General features: G+C 41.2%; 1 protein-coding gene across 5 annotated transcripts in view; it reads left to right on the top strand.

Moving 5' to 3' along the window:
• mical2b (microtubule associated monooxygenase, calponin and LIM domain containing 2b) overlaps positions 1-19,782 on the top strand; it is a 56,969-nt gene that overhangs the window by 24,589 nt on the left and 12,598 nt on the right. For 3 of the 5 annotated variants that reach the window (XM_072386607.1, XM_072386606.1, XM_072386609.1), the window contains exons 8-19: positions 1,188-1,445; positions 1,521-1,636; positions 2,389-2,515; positions 3,425-3,515; positions 4,840-4,987; positions 7,180-7,379; positions 9,451-9,545; positions 9,962-10,030; positions 10,192-10,320; positions 16,061-16,247; positions 16,399-16,472; positions 17,673-17,754. In XM_072386607.1, coding sequence (XP_072242708.1) covers positions 1,188-1,445; positions 1,521-1,636; positions 2,389-2,515; positions 3,425-3,515; positions 4,840-4,987; positions 7,180-7,379; positions 9,451-9,545; positions 9,962-10,030; positions 10,192-10,320; positions 16,061-16,247; positions 16,399-16,472; positions 17,673-17,754 — 1,576 coding nt within the window. Of the gene's footprint in view, positions 1-1,187; positions 1,446-1,520; positions 1,637-2,388; positions 2,516-3,424; positions 3,516-4,839; positions 4,988-7,179; positions 7,380-9,450; positions 9,546-9,961; positions 10,031-10,191; positions 10,321-10,559; positions 10,728-10,845; positions 11,080-11,167; positions 11,291-12,323; positions 12,764-13,604; positions 13,687-13,788; positions 13,882-16,060; positions 16,248-16,398; positions 16,473-17,672; positions 18,125-19,782 lie in introns of those variants that run through there. The other 2 variants (XM_072386610.1, XM_072386608.1) reach the window with 2 other exon arrangements.

Here is a 19,782-nt window from a genome sequence, read left to right as displayed (position 1 = left end):
ACCAACCAAGAGCAATAAAATGACACACCATAAAAAGACAGCAGTTAAGACGATTAAGATAAAAAAACAGATTAAAAGTAGCGTATTAAGACATAATAAAGCTCCACTCATAATAAAGCTGAATGCTAGTGAGAGCATTTGGATCTTTGATACTGACTTGAAGTTCTGAACAATTCTTATGTGGGTCACCACGCCCCCCACTTTTGTATGTACATCTAAGAACATGTGACTGGTCGAGCACAGCGTCTTAGCTGGAGGGTGATTAATGTGTTTAGGGAAGAGCCGGAGCATCAAGAGATGTAAAAACTAAGCATAAAAATCAATCCTGTGACAAACAAGAAGCCAATGAAGCGAGGCCAAAACTGGAGCTGTGTGATAACAGTTTTGTTTGTTCCAGTTAAGACGGTTGGCTGCATATTGTACCAGCTGCAGACAGAAGAAACGACTCATCTATACCCACAGAACTGATTGAGATGTTGTTTGTTTCCACATATGATTGATTATAGGAAATCAAAGGCTCAAGAAAATTTGTAGAAAATAGAATATTCTACAAAGTAGAGCTGTCCAAATGAAATGATTTCAGCTTTGCTATCATTAAGATTAAGGAGGTTTAAATGAATCCATTGTTTGTCATCTAAACAGTCCTGCAAAGGCTGAAGTGAATCCTTAGTTCTTAGGTCAATAAACACTATTGTTTAAAACCCACCTGAAATCCGTTTCCAGGCCCTCACACACTCTAAATGTGTGTTTCTTTTCTGGAACTTGTTTCTGGATCATTCCCATTATTATTTTGTCTAAAGTGCCCTGTTGGTTCTCAGGAAGTTTTTGTTTTGACAAAAATGAAGGGATGATTAATCCTGGGTGAGTGAGGAAGATTGTATCACTCATGGGAAGGACGACATGTTAGAACTGATCGTTCAGCCGACATGCTAAACCTTGCATGCTTTTATGGGTTCAAAAATAGTTCGATTAAGACAGTTTTCCTCTCTGTTTTGTCTTTGAGCGCGCAGCTTAGAGGAAGAGGGAATTTAACTCAGAATATTTTAAACAGAAGATATTAAATAGGCTAATAACATACTGCAGAAAGCTCATACTATAGATTTGTGTATTCTTAAGTATTTAGTTCCAGCATATTGATGTTCTTGCTTTGCTTAATCCCATCCCTGCTCATCGTCTTCTTAATGCAGGACTACATGGAAACAGAGAGACTACTGAGTGCTGACAACGTCAACCAGGAAGCGTTGCTCTCCTATGCTCGTGAGGCTGCTGACTTCGGCACAAACTACCAGCTGCCATCGCTGGACTACGCCATCAACCACTACGGGCAGCCAGATGTAGCCATGTTTGACTTCACCAGCATGTACGCGTCGGAGAACGCCGCCTTGATCAGGGAGAAACATGGACGCCAGTTACTGGTTGCGCTGGTGGGAGACAGTCTGCTCGAGGTATGACGGCCTGTGTCATTGATGTGCCTTCAGGTCACTGTGCGTTGACACTGACAGCATGTTCTCTGCTCTCAGCCCTTCTGGCCGATGGGAACAGGTTGTGCTCGGGGTTTTCTGGCCGCCTTCGACACTGCTTGGATGGTGAGGAGCTGGTCACAGGGAAAGAGCCCCCTGGAGATACTGGCTGAGAGGTGTGTGCGTTTCTGCTGCTCTTCCTGTGATCTGAGATGGGAGCAGTCCTGTATATGGTCAGCTCTGTGATTAATTTTTAATTCAGACAAAAACTAACCTCAGTCCCGACAGCTGTTTACTGTTTGTTGAGCAGTCCAAAGCAACTATGGAGCACATTCCTACTGTATGTGTGCATCTCCTGAGGAAAGCTTTTAATGACTGTCGTCACATGCTGACTTTTGAAAGTTCAAACATTTCTGTTTGTTCGACTTAAAGTTAGCAAAAACAAAATGTTTTTACCCCTTAAGGCTCAAAATGCCACAAAATTGGCTGCAATAGGCACCCCCCGCTAACTGGGAGCCAACACAGGGCAGGAGCGCCTGATGTCCACCAGGCTCGGGGCCTGCAGCAACCATATTCCGGGAGCTACTGTACCCCCAGAAGGTACCCATCCCGCTCCACCCCACTCAACCCAACCCCACCCCACCCCGGAGGACCTCTACAAACAAACAAACAAACAACAACAAACAAACAAACCACCCGGTCACACCAGTCGCAGCAGCCCGGGCCTGAGACCCATCAACACCCAGGCCCCCCAGGCCCCCCCCAACAGGGGGTATCAAACTCTTCTGTATTCGTTTGATACCTCATGAAGAAATATGACCGTTTAAAGACTACAAACACAGTAAATTAAGTAGACTCCACTTGTGTTGTCCTTATACCGATCATTGTGACTAAAATCTCACACTTGGATCTTTTTTGTCTCCCTCAGGGAGAGCCTTTACCGTCTGCTGCCTCAGACCACCACAGAGAACATCAGTAAAAACTTTGAACAGTACAGTATTGACCCTTCTACCCGCTACCCCAACCTGAACTCCAGCTGTGTGCGCCCACATCAGGTCAGTCCAGCTCTCGACTATGTGCATCAGAACACATCGTAGCTTTCGACCAAAGAAAGCGTAGGTCACCCTTTATAACATTAACGCTAAATTCAGTTACTGTCTTCTCTAAATCCCTTTAAATCACCATGTTAAAGGGTAATTTCACCAGTTAAATGTTGTCAAATTGTATTTGAAAAAAGGATCTTTGACAGAAAGTGGAACAAAATTCCTCTCGTGTTTACCTGCAAGCACGGACGAGTTTTGTCGCTGTATTGAGAGATCAGATCTCCTCTCACACTGTGAGGGTTAGAGGAGCTGTGCAAAGTTTATGTTCCAGCATGCAAACGTTGGAGCTGAAGATATTTAACCTGATATGAAACATGCAGACGTCTGCCAGCACCACTGCTGAACAGGGTCGGGCTTTTTTTCTTTTTGTTTGAGTCATTTTTGGTGCACTTTCAGTTCTCAAACGTCGCTGCCAGGATATGTGTGTAAACTGCATTTCTCCTGAATCCCTCTGTTCTAGGAGTCAGAGTGTCATTAGGCAGGCCATGTTGGTTACAAAAAGGCAAAAATAGAAAATGTGGCAGAGGATGTGCTGTAGGCTGCCTCGGCTACAAGTTAAACTAGCTGGGAAGCTCATCAATTTAAATTTACTCCTGTTTAACTGGCCAGTCCATCCACCCATGTGGTGAGAACAATTCTGAGTACAAATTGGCTTGATTTAATTACGACATTTTGGTTATGTATTGCAGAGAAGAGCTCCAAAAATTATGATGGGGAGAAAAATGTGAAAAGGTGTGGTGTCCCTTCATACTTGGGCTGGAATGATCTTTAAGAACAGCTGTTAATTTTCTCTGTGAATAAGATTGAGAAGAGCTCAAAAAGTCTCATATGGATTGACTCCTTTGCTCTTGTTGTCCTCAGGTGCGTCACCTGTTCATTGATGGTCAGCAGGACTTGGGTCAGGTGGGAAAAGGAGGGCCAATGCGAAGATCAGTCAACCTGTCCAGAAGAGGTGAATGTTTCCCCAAACTCCCCTCCAGCCATAAAAATAATTCTAAATTCTTCTGTTATGCTGTAACCAGTGGAAGCATCCAGCTTTTATACATCAGCTCAGACATGAGATTACTTTACATCTGCAGGGTGTTCATGCTGCTATAAAAAGCAGATTCTTGCCACTTCAATTATCATTTGACAAAGTAGTGACAGTGACAACATGGGGCTTGTTATCTGATCATCCAATGATTCATCACTGAGATGTGACACAGAATGTGAAAGCTTTTACAAAGACGCTCACTTTAATAAATCTGACCCAGCTGTTAAGTGAGTTCACGAAGAAGGAAGGCTGACATCACAGTGAGCGATTAACTAGCCTAACAATAAAGCTGGATTACATTACACTCGTATGCAGGTCAGACACGATGCCTCTGAGTCACGTGCTGACCCGATATGCTCGTTTCATACCGGGCCTGTACAGACGAGTGTTATCTCAGCTGGTACAGCTGAAGGTTCTCATTCTTTAGTCTGAAGGCAGTGAAGTAGTCTTGGTGACGGTACACAACGGGTGGCTTATTTCCACACTGAAAGCAGCATCAGAGTTCATTTGTAGTTATTGAGACATTCTGTTTTTGTCCCCTTCAACTCCTGAGAAGAGATTTGGTTGTTTCTTGTACTGAACAGGTAGAAAACTGATTTTTAAAAAAAAAATTTGTATCTTTTACTTTATGTAATTTATGTCATTATGCTTAAAATTAGAGGTTTGTTGCTCCTGGAAATTAGATTAATGTGCAACTAAGCCACGTGTTTATGGTCCATAAAATAAAACAAGACACCAAAAAAGACTATTTTCCACCCACGCTTATGAATGACTTTACCTAAAACCAATCATGTTAAAGCTTTCTGATAGGCAAATGTCACCAGAGGCCTTTTAATTAGATCATCCTTTTTTTTCCCATGAGACATCAAAACAAGCTGTAACACAACCGCCGACTCCCAGAGGTCTGACCTTGCAGATAAATCCTGATGTGTGAAGGAAACCATGTTACACAATTTCAGGCACATCAAAGTGTGCAAGATGTGGAGATTTTCTAAGTAGGTCAGTTTATGCCCTTGGCTGAAGCCGTGCTCTGCTGCCAATGTCAGTCTGGGTCAGCCCTGGGAAGTGGATCACATTTTTAAAGTTAAAGGCTTGAGAACAAGAAACTTTCCAGTCTTGATAAAATGTAGCACTCTTGGAGGAGTAAGGGGGGGATTATATCCTTTCTGGCATGAAAAAGGTCTTTGACGCTGTGTGTCCATCATGACTTGGGCCTCCCTGACATGCACTTCCTCTAATGCAGAGTCAGAGGTGCGTCCTGGCCGGCTGCTGACCTGGTGTCAGAAGCAAACTCAGGAGTACAGAGGAGTGGAAGTTACCAACCTCACGTCCTCCTGGAGGAATGGCCTGGCCCTCTGCGCCCTCGTCCACCGCCAGAGGCCTGAGCTCATGTAAGGCACTGCGGTACTGTGAAAATGTTCTACTTTCACTAACATCTCTTACTTTGACTCTTCTCTGTAGCAGATTAATTGATTTTCCTGAGTGATAATCAACTTTGAAGTCGAGCGTAACTTTGCAGGCGCTCCATCCAAGTGATTGTGGTGTTAGAGCTCTCTCCTAAACACGCTGGCAGATGACCTACGTTTGTTTGGTCTGTTGCTCACTGACTACAAACACACAACTGAGAAAACCATCATCTAAATGCCACAGTGATGAGTTGGAATGACATCATCTCTTCAGGGATTTTGTAGACTAATGCACTCATGTCATCTCAGTCCCTGTCATAGCACCAAGCTATGATTCTATACTTATCAGTTTTTAAGTGGGAGATGATGACATGTGTTTTTTCATGGTTACAGCTATCACCAGTCAGTTAAAGGAGTCTTTTGCCACCATAGAAATGTGGCTCTGTCGGTCCAACATTTAAACTATTAATGACTGAAGTTTGTAACTTTAGTAGAGATCTTAATTGTTTGGGGATTCTCTGAAGTCTCCTGTAGTGCCTGAATTTCCCTTAAATTCATAACTCCTCTTTACCACAAAGCTGTTAACGTCCTAAATATTAGCAGTGTATATATGTATATCAATTCATGCATGCAAACAAACTGAATATGTCGTAAGTGTATATGTTAATATGCTGATGATGAGTTATTGTTTTTCGTTAGTTTATTATTTGTCAGACAAGCAAAAAAAAAAAAAAAAGCTAGTAGCGCATCTCAGTGCAGATGGGTGCAAAAAATGCAATACAGTTACTCAAACCTACAGTATAACCTGGAGATAAATACTCAGTCCAGCATAAAAACACATGCAGTAATGGTACAAACACTGCCTACATACACTATGATACTCAGTTAGATGAGTTGCACTCATCTTATATTGATGATGTAAAGTTAGGAGTTAGACCTCCTAAAGATTGTTAACGGGGTTGCGGTCTGGTCTCTGTGGTGAAAATGATGTGTTGCACTCCCTGAACCACAGTTTGAGCCTGATGGATCCACAGTTGTACAGTAGACATGAGGCCAATACTCTTCTTTAACTCTGATATGCCCATCACTTTGGAAATCCAGAGCAAATGGAAGCCCTTCCCCCCCGATTAGCCTCACTGATAAGTGGTTTTCCTCTACTTTAGTCCCAATACCTTGACTACTCTTCGCATTTGGAACTGCTCTTACTTTCACAGCTGTTAAATCAAAGGATTTGAATGAGTTTGACATTTTGTATGATCACAATCAAGACTTTCGCCCCAACAGTATTCCCTCCAGAGATCATAGTTCACCACTATCCTTCCAGGCTTTGATGACGTGTTGGACAGTTCTGAACCAAATTTCAGTAGTTTCAGAACTCTCCTCAGTTGTTTTGCTTGCTTGATGAAGAGCAATTGTTTGAACACGTGGGTTGTTTAAGGAATGAGAAGCTGAAAACATTGTGGGAGGCTCTTGTCTGTTTGCTTCGTTAAATCCAGGTGGTGCCCGACTCAACTGCCGACTATTGGGCCAAAAAAGGTGATACAAGTTGAAGAAATAAAACTTGCTTCTTGGATGAAACATCATTTAATTTCATGTCTTTCATGCCTCTATCAGGGCTGGATCACATGAACATTATTGTCGTTTATTTTGTATTTCCATACAAGTTCCATGAAATCCTGCTCAGTAGTTTTCGTGCAGAGCTCTTAATAAATCAACTTCTTCATCAAATTGCCTTTACTAGCAGACTTTCTTTTTCTCCTCTTTTCATTGATTAATTGCTATACTTCCTTGTGTGTTGCAGCCACCAAGTGGATTAGCTTGAAATTGTTTGCAGGACTATTTAAGCCACACACGTGCACACCCAGCCCACATTAGACCAGCAGAGCTGAGTCTAGTTTCTGTCACCAGTTTGCAATGAAGGAGTTTTCTCTCTCTTCTTTGCAGCTGTGTGCATCTCCCAGCCTGACCTTGTTGTTGTCGATATAGCACATAAGGAAGTGGTCATGTCAGTGCAGTTAACTTAAGTTAACTTAGAGTTATTTAGATCCAATAAAATCCCCTCTTCGTCTGTCTTGTTCCTCCCTGTCATCTGACCTCAGTCTTCTTATTCTGAGAATACAGAGAACGTGACAAGAAACCTTTTACCTTCCCCATTATTCTTCTTCTTTCAATTTTAGTGACTTTGACTCTTTGAATGAGGAGGATGCGGCGGCCAACAACCAGCTGGCGTTTGACGTGGCTGAGCGGGAGTTCGGCATCCAGCCAGTGACTACAGGAGAAGAGATGGCTGCAGAAGCAGAACCGGACAAGCTGCTGATGGTCCTCTACCTGTCCAAGTTCTACGAGGCCTTCAGGAACTCGCAGAGAAACAACAATGGTCAGAGTCCTAACTGTTTTAGATTCAATAAAACTTTTCATTCTCTACTTATAACCTCAGTTTTATTAGGCTATGGATATGAAAAAAGATGTTTGCTTTCTTATCTGTTTTCGATTGTTTCTTAGTGGTAGAAACTATGAGCAACATTGTGTTTTTAGCAGGTTAATCTGCGTATTATTACTGAATAAACAACTAAGTTTGCCAGAGGCTATAAAATCAACTTATTTTTGAATGTCAGGGCAGTTTTCATTAAATCCCTGAAGCAAAAGTTATGAACTTGGATGGATTGCATTGCAAACCGTCACATAAATTACCACAAAGTTCAGAGAGTCAACGCCCCTCTGACTTCCCAACCCGTTTGACATGAGGAAATAATTATTTTATAAAGTGGATCCAGCTTATGAAAAATAAATCTTGTCGTACGGAACAAACAGAAGGAGATGTGCAGTTCACTGTGAGACTTCCTCATAACCACCCAATAATGTGAGATGCCCTGCCTAACAAAAAAAAAAAAACACTGTCTGTTTGGAGTTTTTCTGTGTTATAAGACAACGGGCACTGCGTGTTGCTGCTGCGGACACGTTCTCATTTTATTTTTGAATTCTGTCAAACTCCGTGGTCATTCTGTGAAATTATAGAGCCTGGATCTGCTACAGGAGCTAAAGTTGCTTGTTGCACAACTGCGGTCGGGTTAGTCCCTGCCAGAGACCTGACTGGTATGCGTGCTATGTCTGTGGAAATATATCCAGTCTCTCTGCATAGCTGCAGAGGCCTTCATCAGTGGTTACACCACCACTGCAAGATGCCGCCTCAGCCTCTTTTCAAAGCAGTGCTTTGTATATTAATGCAAAGGAGAGCTATCACCAAAGCTATCCACACCTCTGAAATGTTAGGAAGATGACCCACTTTCAGTCTCTTTGGTGGGAATATGCTCATGGACCTTTAAGGTGGGGGGGGTTTGATTATATTTAGGCAGTAACAAGGGAACACTGTGGGGTTTTGCACTACTATAATACCCTAAGGTTGTTTCAAGAAGCTGCATTTGTGGTTTTGATGAATTTCTAATAATTTTGTAACTTTTTGCCTTAAGGATGAGCCCTGCTTACGTTGTAGTGAATGATAACTCATTATCTCGCTGCGGAGGACTCAGGACTTCCATTTTAGACTTCCACTTAAAGAAGACAGGCACCAATTTAACCAGCAGTGTTTAATTTTTAATTAACAAGGCCTTTTTACTTTGTATGTGTGGGTTCCTCCCACGGCCCAGAAACAAGCATGTCAGGTTAATTGTTGACTCTAAACTGACCCTGAGAGTGAGTGTTAGCGTGGATGGTTGTTTGTCTCTGTGTGACCCTGTGATGGACTGGCGACTTGTCCAGGGTGTACCCTCACCCAATGACAGCTGATGCCCCCCTTGTGGCCCAATTGTTCAAAAACGCATGCTAAACTGCCCTAAAGTGCTCTCACGGGAGCCAAAACGCATGCTAAACTGCCCTAAACTACTCTCTCAAGAGCCAAAACGCGTGCTAAAGTGCCCTCTCGGGAGAGAAAACGCGTGCTAAAGTGCCCTCTGCAGTGGTGAGGACAAGCTATAAGTGCCTTTTTTTTTTTTTTTTTTTTCGCCCCTTCCCTTAAAAAAGTCTGTGCACGCCACTGCATAAATACTAAGTATTTGTACAACATTGTTAGCTAATTTCATTAATAAGGGAATTATATAAGTGATGATGAAATATGTTATTGTTGATAGTAACAAGCAACAGCAAAAGAGATCAAACTTCACATTTCTGAAGTAGCATTATTCTGCAATTCTGATCTCTGAGGAAAATCTTTTCAGAGCTTTTTAGGAAAAAAAAAGCCCCTAAAGTGAAAAAAAGTTGGTTTCCAACAATGTTATTAAAATTTGTTTTGTAACAAAAACTGAGAAATCTAATTAATGGGGCTTTCATTCCAAATATGTCTTGCACTGCAATTTTTATATATCTCATGAAATTAAACCGATTTAATTGAATTTCCTAAAACTGAATACATAATCTTTATTTACCCCTGCTCTTTCTATGCTTAAATCTTCTAGTTTCCAAAGAAGCAGATGAAAATGGTGAGAAACATCCATCTAAAACCAACCACAAACTGGAGAACCCGCCTCAGCCCCGTAAAAGGACACCCAGGGTAAAGTACAACTCAGCCAATTTATAGCATTCATTTAATCAAAGTATATTCTCGTCTTTTTCTTCCTGGCCTCTCCATTCATCACAAACACTGTTCACTCACTCACATTTTGGCTTTAGATTAGATGAACTGAAGCAAACACAAATCAAGGATTTATCTGTAAAACACTGTTGTTCATTTGAATCATCGATCCCAGCTGTTAGTCTGCACCGTGATCAGAGAGATTCTTCATATCTTGATGTAATCAGCTTACAGCATCGGTCGTCTGATGCATTTATTTGCATCGGCATGTTCGATAGTCTATTTATTTTCCTTGTGCAGTGGAGTTTGATTTGTAAAAAAAGTTAATTCGGATAGAAAATGTCAGATTTAAAGTCTGTGTGACTGGATGTGTGTTGTTACATCCACTGTCACAGGATGACAAGAAACTGGAAGACGATTCTGTCAACAAGAGACGGAGGAAGGGCAGCAGTTACCTCTCAGAGGTAGGTTCTGCATCAAATCAAAAGTCCTTTAACTATTTTTCAGTCTGATGAAAATATATGTGACCCTTGGTTCTGTGATGACAGTTTTAAACTGATTACACCATGCTCTCACCACCATTCGTTCCCTGTGTAATCCTGTCTGTGTCCTGTATTCTCCACAGTTGTCCTGCCACAGTGCGCCTCCTGCTGGTGAAGATGGGGAGCTGCGTGCAAACAAGGTCCGCTCCATGGCGACTCAACTGCTGGCCAAATTTGAGGAGAACTCCTCGACAGTAAAGATCCGCTCCAAGGTAAGAACCAGAGCATTTGAATAGGGCAATAGCTGGTCGTTGAGATGGAGCTTTTTCTTCTGTCTGTTTTTATCTTTTTTTGACCAAGGGGAAATTATCTGACACTTTTCTTTGTGATAATGCATTTTCTTTTACTTGTAATTTCTTAAAATATGACTTACAGGGTTCCTTATTCTAGAAAATGAAGATATTTCCTTTCCTTTCCTTCCCCTTCTTTTATCATCCCACCCTTGCAACAGTCTGGGGACCCATCCAGTCCCTTCTTTTCTCCTCCTGTTTCCCCTTCCTCCACCCCACCTCCTCTCTCGGATGAGGAAGAAGAGGAAGAGAGGGAAAACCCCCGTTTTGCCAAACCCAAAGACACCCGCTCTCTTCCTCGTCTGCCTCCTCCTCGCCCCAAGTGGCAGGTATTCTTATCTGTTAGAGTAGTTCCTCTGTTTTTAAAACACCTTCACACAAAATGTGGAGTATAAACTCACGCTTTGTTGTTTCCTCTTGCTTCTCCTCTCCTCCTCTGCTTTCCAGCCTTCTGTTTACCTTCGGTTACTGGAGAATCCCAGTGCTGTTGCTCAGAAAACCAGCTTCCCCTGTCACTCTCCATCACCCTCCCACTCTAAGAGCCCTTTAAGTTCTCCTCGCTCTCTTAGCCCTAGTGTCGCTGACCCAGAATGCACCTCTCCTGACCCCCAAACCAGTCGTTTCTCTGTTTCTGCTCTGTCTGATCAGTCTTCTGAGAGGTCAGAGGAGTCTGTGCAGCAGGTGAATTTCATCCCACTCCTGAACATCGTTTCAGCACAGTTCTTATCTTGTTTTCTCCAACCTTAATCACTTCCCCCTTTCCCTTTAGAGTAAAAACCAGAGGTTGTCATCTAGAGAGTTTGCAAAGAAGAGTATACAGGAGAAAGCTGTGCTCCTCTCCTCCATGTTTCATGGGTCCAACAAACCATCTGCTCCTCTCTCTGTGTCGCAGGTTGTGTATCTCTGCAGTTTCACTGTTAATGTTGCTGCATGATGATGGTAACCGCTTTTTAAAATGAGGGGCTGATGGGTGTGTTGATAAAGAGAGAATATTACTTATAACGACTAAAGAAGTCAATTGCTCGGCCCTGATTTGTGATGTGTTTTGCTTTTGTTTGACACATTCAGTTGCATAGAAATGATCTAAATTAGCTTTCTGATATTTAATCATCTTGGAGGTTTATTTGCTATTTGGCTGCGTTTGAATGAGCTGTTTCTGCTTTTTATGCAGAAAGAGTTTGGATGATGTGGATAGTATGCTAATCCAGAAATCATAATTAACCGACCTGCTTATGCGTTTAATTTGATTATGGGGGAAAAAGAGCCCCTCAAATGGAAGAGAACCAAGTCTACATTTATCAGATATATTGCTCATTACAGGACGAAGCAATCCTCACGTTTAGCTTTATTTTTGTGTCTCTGAACTATGTCTTTATAGCTGATTGTTTTGACCTGTTGGCGCACCCTTGTTCTGAGAGAGATTAAATATTCAGTGAAGAGGAAAAGGCAATAAGCTTTATTATAACTTTCAGAGGAAAATTGGAGCTTTACAACAGTGATGCATGTTCTTTAACAGCTTTAATGTGTAGATTTATTCATTTTATTAACTCTCACCAGCTGCGCTCATGAAAATCTCTGATTATTTATTAAATAGTTAACTGGCTAAAAAGTACAGAAAAGACTAATCTCTCCTTTAGAGTCCTGTGCAATTTTACTGCAGATGATTCGATTAGATTGTTTTATTCATCACTTAATACTGTATCAAGGAGTGTTATTGGTTCTTAACTCATCCTGCAGTGGATAAATTCCTACAATAGATGGTATAGCATATCTAACCTGTAGAGCTTAAAAAGGATTATTATGTCTTATATACTGTGCAGGTTTCTTGATAAGTTTGGACCCTTTTCACACCTTGTTATTGAGTCACTAAGCCTTTGATTTAAGATTCGGTTTCATCCTCTAACATTTGTCTGGCTCCTCTTTAGGTGGAATTTTCTTCCTCTTCTTCTCCCTCCTCATCTCCACCTCCTCCTGCTCCTCCTTTGTCTTTATCTAAAAGCTCCTACCCTGCGGTCCACCCTGTCTCTGACCCTGCAGTCCAGTCCGGTTTCTCCTCTGTTCCCCTCCACTCTGCTGGAGATGAGAACAAACCACAGACTCACTCTTCCACTCCACTGTCTTATGCTGACTCTGGAAAAACAGAACAATTCTCCTCATCCAGCTGCAAAACATCTCCCATTTCTTCACCTTGTGTGGATGAGAGTCTGAAGATCCCCACTAACTGTGATCTTGAGAGGATAAAAGAGAGTTCCTGGAGAAATGTGGAAAATGAGAAAGAGAGGGTCAACAAAACTGCTCGGGGGGCATTTGATGATAGGGAATTAGCTAAAAATGATCACAACCAGGTAACAGGCCTCTGCATTATTCAATCATCTAAATATTATATCCATTCTGTTTCTAACCATTCATCATTAAGCTGCTTGTCTGTAAAAATGTAGGAGATGGAAAACAGAGTTTGTATGTATAAAATAATTTTGTTTTATATATAAAAGCACTAAATTTGATATAGTTGAAAGATGCCTTTATCAAGCACATAATAGCTGCACCTACAAACCTAAAATTTCAACTGTAAACCAAACTTGCAGACAAATTTTGATAAACATCAATGTCAATGAATTCGTATAAAAGCTAAAGGTTTAACCTGTCAGATGTAACAATGTTTCTTATTCTCAAGTAAGGTTATGTTGCAACACGCCTAGAAACTATTTTAGTTTAGTGTTATTAAACCATCGCTCTGCGCTGACCTGTGATTATATGTTGCAGGGATATCTTTGCTTCTTATTCAGCTGAATTTAATCAGTTCTAGGTGAGCATTTCCTAGGAGCAGAATGGCTTTGTTGGTCGGTTTGTCAGGTTTTCAGTTTGTAAAGTAGTCTAAATTCACCCAGAGTCCAAAACAATCAGCTTTGTGCAGCAGATCTTTCTGGGATCTGTTAGTATATAGTAAAAATATAAGAAGCAGCCTTTCATTATTGTAAATATTATCAGACAAAAAAGTACTGATTGTGCAAATTGAAACCATCCATATTCGTGTGATAGATTTGTAAGCCTCATATGAAAAAGACCGCCTCTGATTTAACATGCTCCAGCCTTAAAACACGATGTAACTACAGTAAAATCAGTAAAATGATCACCTGTAAACTGTGACTCATCATACGAGCGATATTCATTCTGGTGTTTATTCAGAGCACAGAGAGCAGGGATTCTGAAAGCCCAAGAAGAACTGGCCCCAAACCAGTTGTTCGCTCTGAGAGTTGTCCCACTGGAGCTCCTAGTTACAGTAAAGAGGTACAAGTCAATACCTCAGTGCATTTTCTTCTTTGTCATCTGTCTTACTTGATTCCCAACTCCTTCCTCTTCTTTTTCTTTTGCGCCTGTCACTAACGTTAGCGTACAGTTGGAAAGGTATCGTCAGCCATAGATGCTAAAGCTCAGATGCTGGCCATCCTCTATGAGACGGACCACAGGCCCAAAGCGGCGCCGGTAAGACGCATGTGGACGCTTAAGAGAGGTTCTAACCCCAAACCGTAAAGCGGCTTGCATGTGAAACTACCAGCATCATTTCTAAGAAGATTGCTGTGTATAACGTGACGTGTGCTTAACCCAGGTTTGACGACATTATTGGACTTGTCAGATTTCAGCTCTCTGGCTGAAAGGTGGTGTGGTTCCTCGCTGCAGACGAACAGGAAAGACATTAAGAGCGCTGGTTGTGACTGTATTTTAGTAGCTTCTGTGTGTCTGTATATAACATTACTGCTAACTTCACCCACTGCTTAATTGCAGTGCAGATGGATCATACTTGCCTTGACCTCCCACCCGGTTATCAGACATAAACGCCATTTTAGGCTCGTTGTTCATGTCTCAGGGAACCGTTGTGTGCACAACAAAACCTTTAATCAGCAAACATACATACATCTGAAGCTCTGAGGGATGTCGGCGGTATAAATCTGAGAGACCAGTGTTTTATGTAACCACCTTGTGACATCATTGTTCTTGTTTTGTCTGTCCCATTTTATTCCGTCTTGCTTTTGAGTCGCACATCAGCACAAAAACAACTCGGGTAAATGTTTGATGTTTCATGGTTTGATGTAAAGTGCAGTTATTAAAAACAAGAAGTTCCTTACAGATTATCACTGCGTATCAGTGATGTAACTGGACAAATCTGAAGGAAATGAAAATGTACATATACCTTATTCTGGAAATGTGAAATGCCCAAAGTGAGCTTGAGGCTCATAAAAGTGTCAGGATATGAATTCCAGACTAACGTCTTGTGGACTTATTTTCCATTAAAAGGAAAATCTTTACACTTAAGGAGTTCATTTGTAACCTAAAGGAACAGCACAAGATTTCGGGAGGGGTTCTTTTTGCTCTTTTACTGGCAGTTAAAAATGAATTTGATACAGTAACTGGAAATGATTTTTATTTAAATTTGAAATGAACTTTTCCACACAGATTTTGACGATGTAACGAGATGTAACATTTTAACCAAAAAATACATCAATATAAATGCCACAGTGTTTTATTTGGGGAGTTAAAAGATAATTTCGGCTCTGGGTCTTCTTTATTTCCTCTGACATCTGCTGTAAAGGGTAGAATATCACCTCCGATATTGATATCTGAGGTTTAGTATCGGCCGATACCGATCCGATAAAGAAATACAGCGCTAAATTATAGTAGCGAGACGGTAAATTTCATTGTGTGGAAAAGACTGGGATCATTCTTTTGTGCAAGGCAACATCAGACTTGACTTAAACATTTCTTTCCTATTTAAAAAAAAAAACAACAAATAAACGGATATGAATGTACTGAATTACTTATTTATTTAATAATTGTGCACCAGTAAAACAATCTTAACTATAAAAATATGAACAAGTGTAACTGGTTCAGTCTGTGCAATTAGGGAATCAAAGTCCAATGTAAAACAAAATAAATACTAAATAATAAAGGAGCTGAAATTGAGGAAAAAAACAATAGCTTCACGAGCTTGGTTGGTAGACTTTCAAAATAAATAGCAATCAGCTCTTTATATAGTTTAGTGAAAATGGGGAATTAAACATCCATTACAAAAGCATCTGAACAAAGAGGAAAGAGAGAGGGAAAGAGAGATCGGCCGATATGGATCGGCCCATTGTCACCGATACCCGATTTTATAATTTTCTTCAATATCGGTACCGATACAAATATCGAATCGGTGCATCCCGAATAACAGATAAATGGGGTTGTGGAGCGCTGGTTAACTACGGCCAATGTGCGCTTCAGTTGTACTAATTCAAACTGTTAATTTAACACTTTTCTATGAAGTTTTGGCTGTTTAATAATTGTGGCTTTGAGTTTAACTGCTTTGAAGCAGATGTTTATGCATTTATGCATAAATGTATGTATGCATTTTATTAAGCACTCAGGAACTAGTGTTTTTGTCCCCAAGTTCTGTGTTTGGCTCCTGGTTCCTCTTTTGGAAATTAAAGACCCCTGAAAGATCAGTTTGTGGAAAAGGTTCCTGCAGTCAAAATCCAGCTTTGTATTCGCACATCAGATATGTTCTGTGTGTTTTTGTTGTTTATTTGTTCTTTTCTCAGCATTCTTCTGGAGGCAAATGGCCCTTAAAACATGCCAGGAAAGCTTTACATGAAATCTCTTACTCTCCCGGTATTCTTCCCTTCAGTGTGTGGCGCGTAGGGAATTCCCTCCTGGGCTCGGCGGCAGTGACATCTGCCACTTTTGCACCAAGCGGGTGTACGTGATGGAGAGACTCAGCGCTGAGGGCTATTTCTTCCATCGGGAGTGTTTCCGTTGTGACATCTGCAACTGCACCCTCCGCCTGGGAGGACACACATTTGACTCACAGGAGGGTATGTTTGATTTCACTGTAACTACTGATCCTTTGATTATAACTCGGAGTATCTGTAAGTCAATCAACCTTTTTGTTCAAGAGATATCCTTCCTACTTTGAAATGTGTTAGCTTCAGCTGACTGGATGCGTCTTTTTTTTGTCCCTCACAGCAAAATTCTACTGTAAGATGCATTATGCCCAACGCCAAAGCAGCTCTCACCTGGGCAGGTTCAGGAGGAGAATGGTAAGAAATTCTGCAGATGTCTTGTATCTTGTATCAGTCTTTCCCTCAGTGCTGCCAGGCACTTGTGAGGATTAGTGTCAAAGTTATGACAGAAAAATGACTTCGTAGCAATAGAAGTTGAGGGTAATGCACTCTTGTCAAGCAGCACTTCACAAACAGTTTGCTTAAATTCTGCTTTTCAGGCACAAGACACTGGAATATCATAAAGGTTAGACACAAGGGTTAACCTGCAGGGCTTTTCTGCACTTTTCTAACTTGTGGGAGATGCCACAAAGGTATCCAGATAAAAATCCATATTTACTCCCCCCACACACCAAAATAACTGCCAACCAGGGAAAAAACACGAAGGTTCATCTAATTTGAGTTAAAAGATAAACTTTGGGATGGGCCAAGGTTCAAAACAATAAACATAACAAAGCTATCTATGTCAGCAAGGAAAATGACCTAAACAAAGCAAAAGAAAAGACAATCACTTACCTCCCTGGTCTAACAAAACAAGAGAAAATGACTGAAAGCAACATGGCCGCCCACCCCTACAAACTCATGACTGTATAAAGTTGTGTTTGAATATTACTTGTGACAAACGGTGTGTCTGGTTGGGAGGAGAGGCAGATGAGTGAGTCGCTGTCATCATCCCAGGTCTTCATAGGAGAGCTTTTCCTCCGTAGACAATCCTCTGAGAGCTCTTGGAGTTTTACCCAATCGGAGCTCGGCACCTGCACACTGAGATTTGCATAAATCAGACAAAACTAATTCCGATGTCAATGCAGACAACGGGCAGAAGGAATGAGACAGCAAGTTGTACTAATTGCAACAAAATGTAATGTTGGCTGATACTGACACATCCTCTACCCAAACATTGCAGCCAAAAACATCCTGAACACAGCAACAAAGAAAGAAACAAGGGAAATACGAGCAGAGGGCTGTGGTTCTGTGGAGAAACACACTTTAGTGGGTTGTAAGACATGATTTGGAGGATTGATATAGAATGATTTTGTCTTTAAATATATGACATATCATCGGTGTATTTGTGAGAATGATGTGTCTCTTGTGGCTCTGCAGTTAGTTGTCAAATGCAGAATGTGTTTTTTATGACAAGTGTTTTCATTAAAATGACTGATTATGAAAGTCTGCCCCTGTCTGTAGAGCATAAATAAGATTATTTGTCATTTTCTTTCTTTTTTATCCTGGTTTTTGTAGGAAGACCAAACCAATGCCAAAACCTCAGCGCTGGACAGCGGGATCTGCGCCACCACAGGCAGCATCCAGATCCAGTCCCCAGGTACCCTGGTTTCCTTGCTTAGGCGAGGCCTGAGCTGGCCGAGGCGTGCTAGTCGGGCTGTGTGTGTGTTGCCAGGACGGCTGTTTGGAAGTGTGTGTGAGTCTGTCACAGCTGTGGGGTCCCACGTCAGGAGCTACTCACAGGACTATATGTTTCTGTATGAGCTGCTGAGCCTGGGCTGTCCTCTGCTCTGCATGATGCATGAGGTGTTGGGACAGATGTACCAGGAACCCCAGCTGGCCCCGCAGCAGACCTTCGGCCACCAGCTCTCGTAGGAAGGGGACTCACAAGGTTCTGGTTTGGGCCTCATGGGCACCCAGATTGATTTTTTTCTTTTTCCTTTTGAACTGCCCAAAAAGGGTTAATGCCAAAAAAATAACTGTACTTCCTATATTCTAAGTGTTTTTTTGTTTTTTTTTGCTTTAGTATTGTTAAAACAAAAAGTATTCAATCAAGCAGCTTTAATAGCTGCTATACTTTAATCGCTTCGATTGTTTTTGTGGCTCAGTTTCACCTTTATTTACAACCGAAACCTCATTCTAAAAGTCAAGGTTAAGCGCACCATCACATAGGTACTGTGAACGTATAGTTTATCGAGCCCTTCCTGACGCTGCTGGTTACGAGCAGCTCCCTGGTACCTTGTTTTCTCACTTTCAGATTCTCCTGGTGTTTCTGATTTAATTTCTGACCCACACAGGCTTGTTCCAGGCTGCTGTGACCCCAGACGCTGAACACACAGTTCAGCGTTGAGGTCTTGGCGCTCCATTTATGATGGATTATCATAAAAATGTTACAGCCTTCCAGTTTTGCTCTCCAATAGGTTTTGAAATGCATGAAAAGTTCTGTTTTGTTGCTGCAAAGTAACCTGGAACACGCCATGTGGACTGTGTGGTGTCTTCACGGTGAACTAAAATGATGTCAGTGATGATGATGTGAGAGAAGTTACACTGACTCGCCTGCTGCGTTTTGCACGACAGAGATGTGCAATGGAAATGCCAAAACAGTGTTGTTTTTTTTCCTCGAATATAATAAGTTTCAGTATTAACTTTATGATGGTTGTTACAAGTCATGTGACTTTATGTATTGAATGCTCATTATTTATGGTTTTTGTTTTGTGAAATTTATTCAGAGTAAAATGCTCGAAGCCTTTTGTTTTAATGCCAACAGTGAGCCTTATCTATAGTCATTCCACACCAATGAAAGCAAACGCCAAGAAGACTGTTTATTCTTTTTGACTCCGTTAAAACATTGTTTGCTTTGTTTTTTTTCGTTTTTTTATTTTTATTTTAAAGCATTTCACTGCATTTCTTTTGTAATCTGTAATCCACTCAGTGATATATTTTGTTGGCTAAATTGATTTAAGCGCTGCTTGGTTACATTTTGTAGTCGCGTCTTCCTATAATTGTTATTCGTACATTTTCTTTCCGTCTTCCATTTTCGCTCTTCCACTCACATCTTATTTATTTTATTTCTTCTGTCTTGTTCACTTCATTTTGTTCAGTCTGTTTCAAGTTTCCAATGCTGCACCCTCTGATTGGCTGATTCCTGCCAGCGAGGAAGGTGACGATTGGCCAGCTTTGGTCATAAAGATCTTGTTATGTTGCTTTTGCATTGGCCGCCTTTATAGCTCCGCCTACCTTTTTTTTTTTTTTTAATCCTAACCCCGATTAACTAATCACTAAGCAGCACGTGCCCCTGCGTGGCATGCTGTAGAAATTAAAGGTGTTATGTGTAGCACTGTGTTGGTAAATAGAATAGAATACTGTGCTTTTCAATGATTCCAGGAGGTAGCTGCCATTACTGTGTGATGCTGTGAGACTAAACTAAACATGGTCATGGTAGCTGTGTGGGTATTAGGATCACTAGGTATACAACCATGAAACCTATTTAATTTTATTCGGGGGAAGACTAGTGACGATGTTTGACGACTTAAATCTTTCCTGCTGCTCCTTTTTTCGAGAAATATCCCTACAGCTATTGAATTGCTGTAAATTTAGTGAAAAACTTCCTCAGGGGATTTTCTGATTT

This window comes from Leuresthes tenuis, unplaced genomic scaffold (assembly GCF_036924035.1).
Source record: "Leuresthes tenuis unplaced genomic scaffold, fLeuTen1.0.hap1 SCAF_5, whole genome shotgun sequence".
NCBI lineage: Eukaryota > Metazoa > Chordata > Actinopteri > Atheriniformes > Atherinopsidae > Leuresthes > Leuresthes tenuis.
The sequence above is the reverse complement of the archived record's forward strand: the minus strand, read 5'-3'. Positions and strand labels throughout refer to the sequence as shown.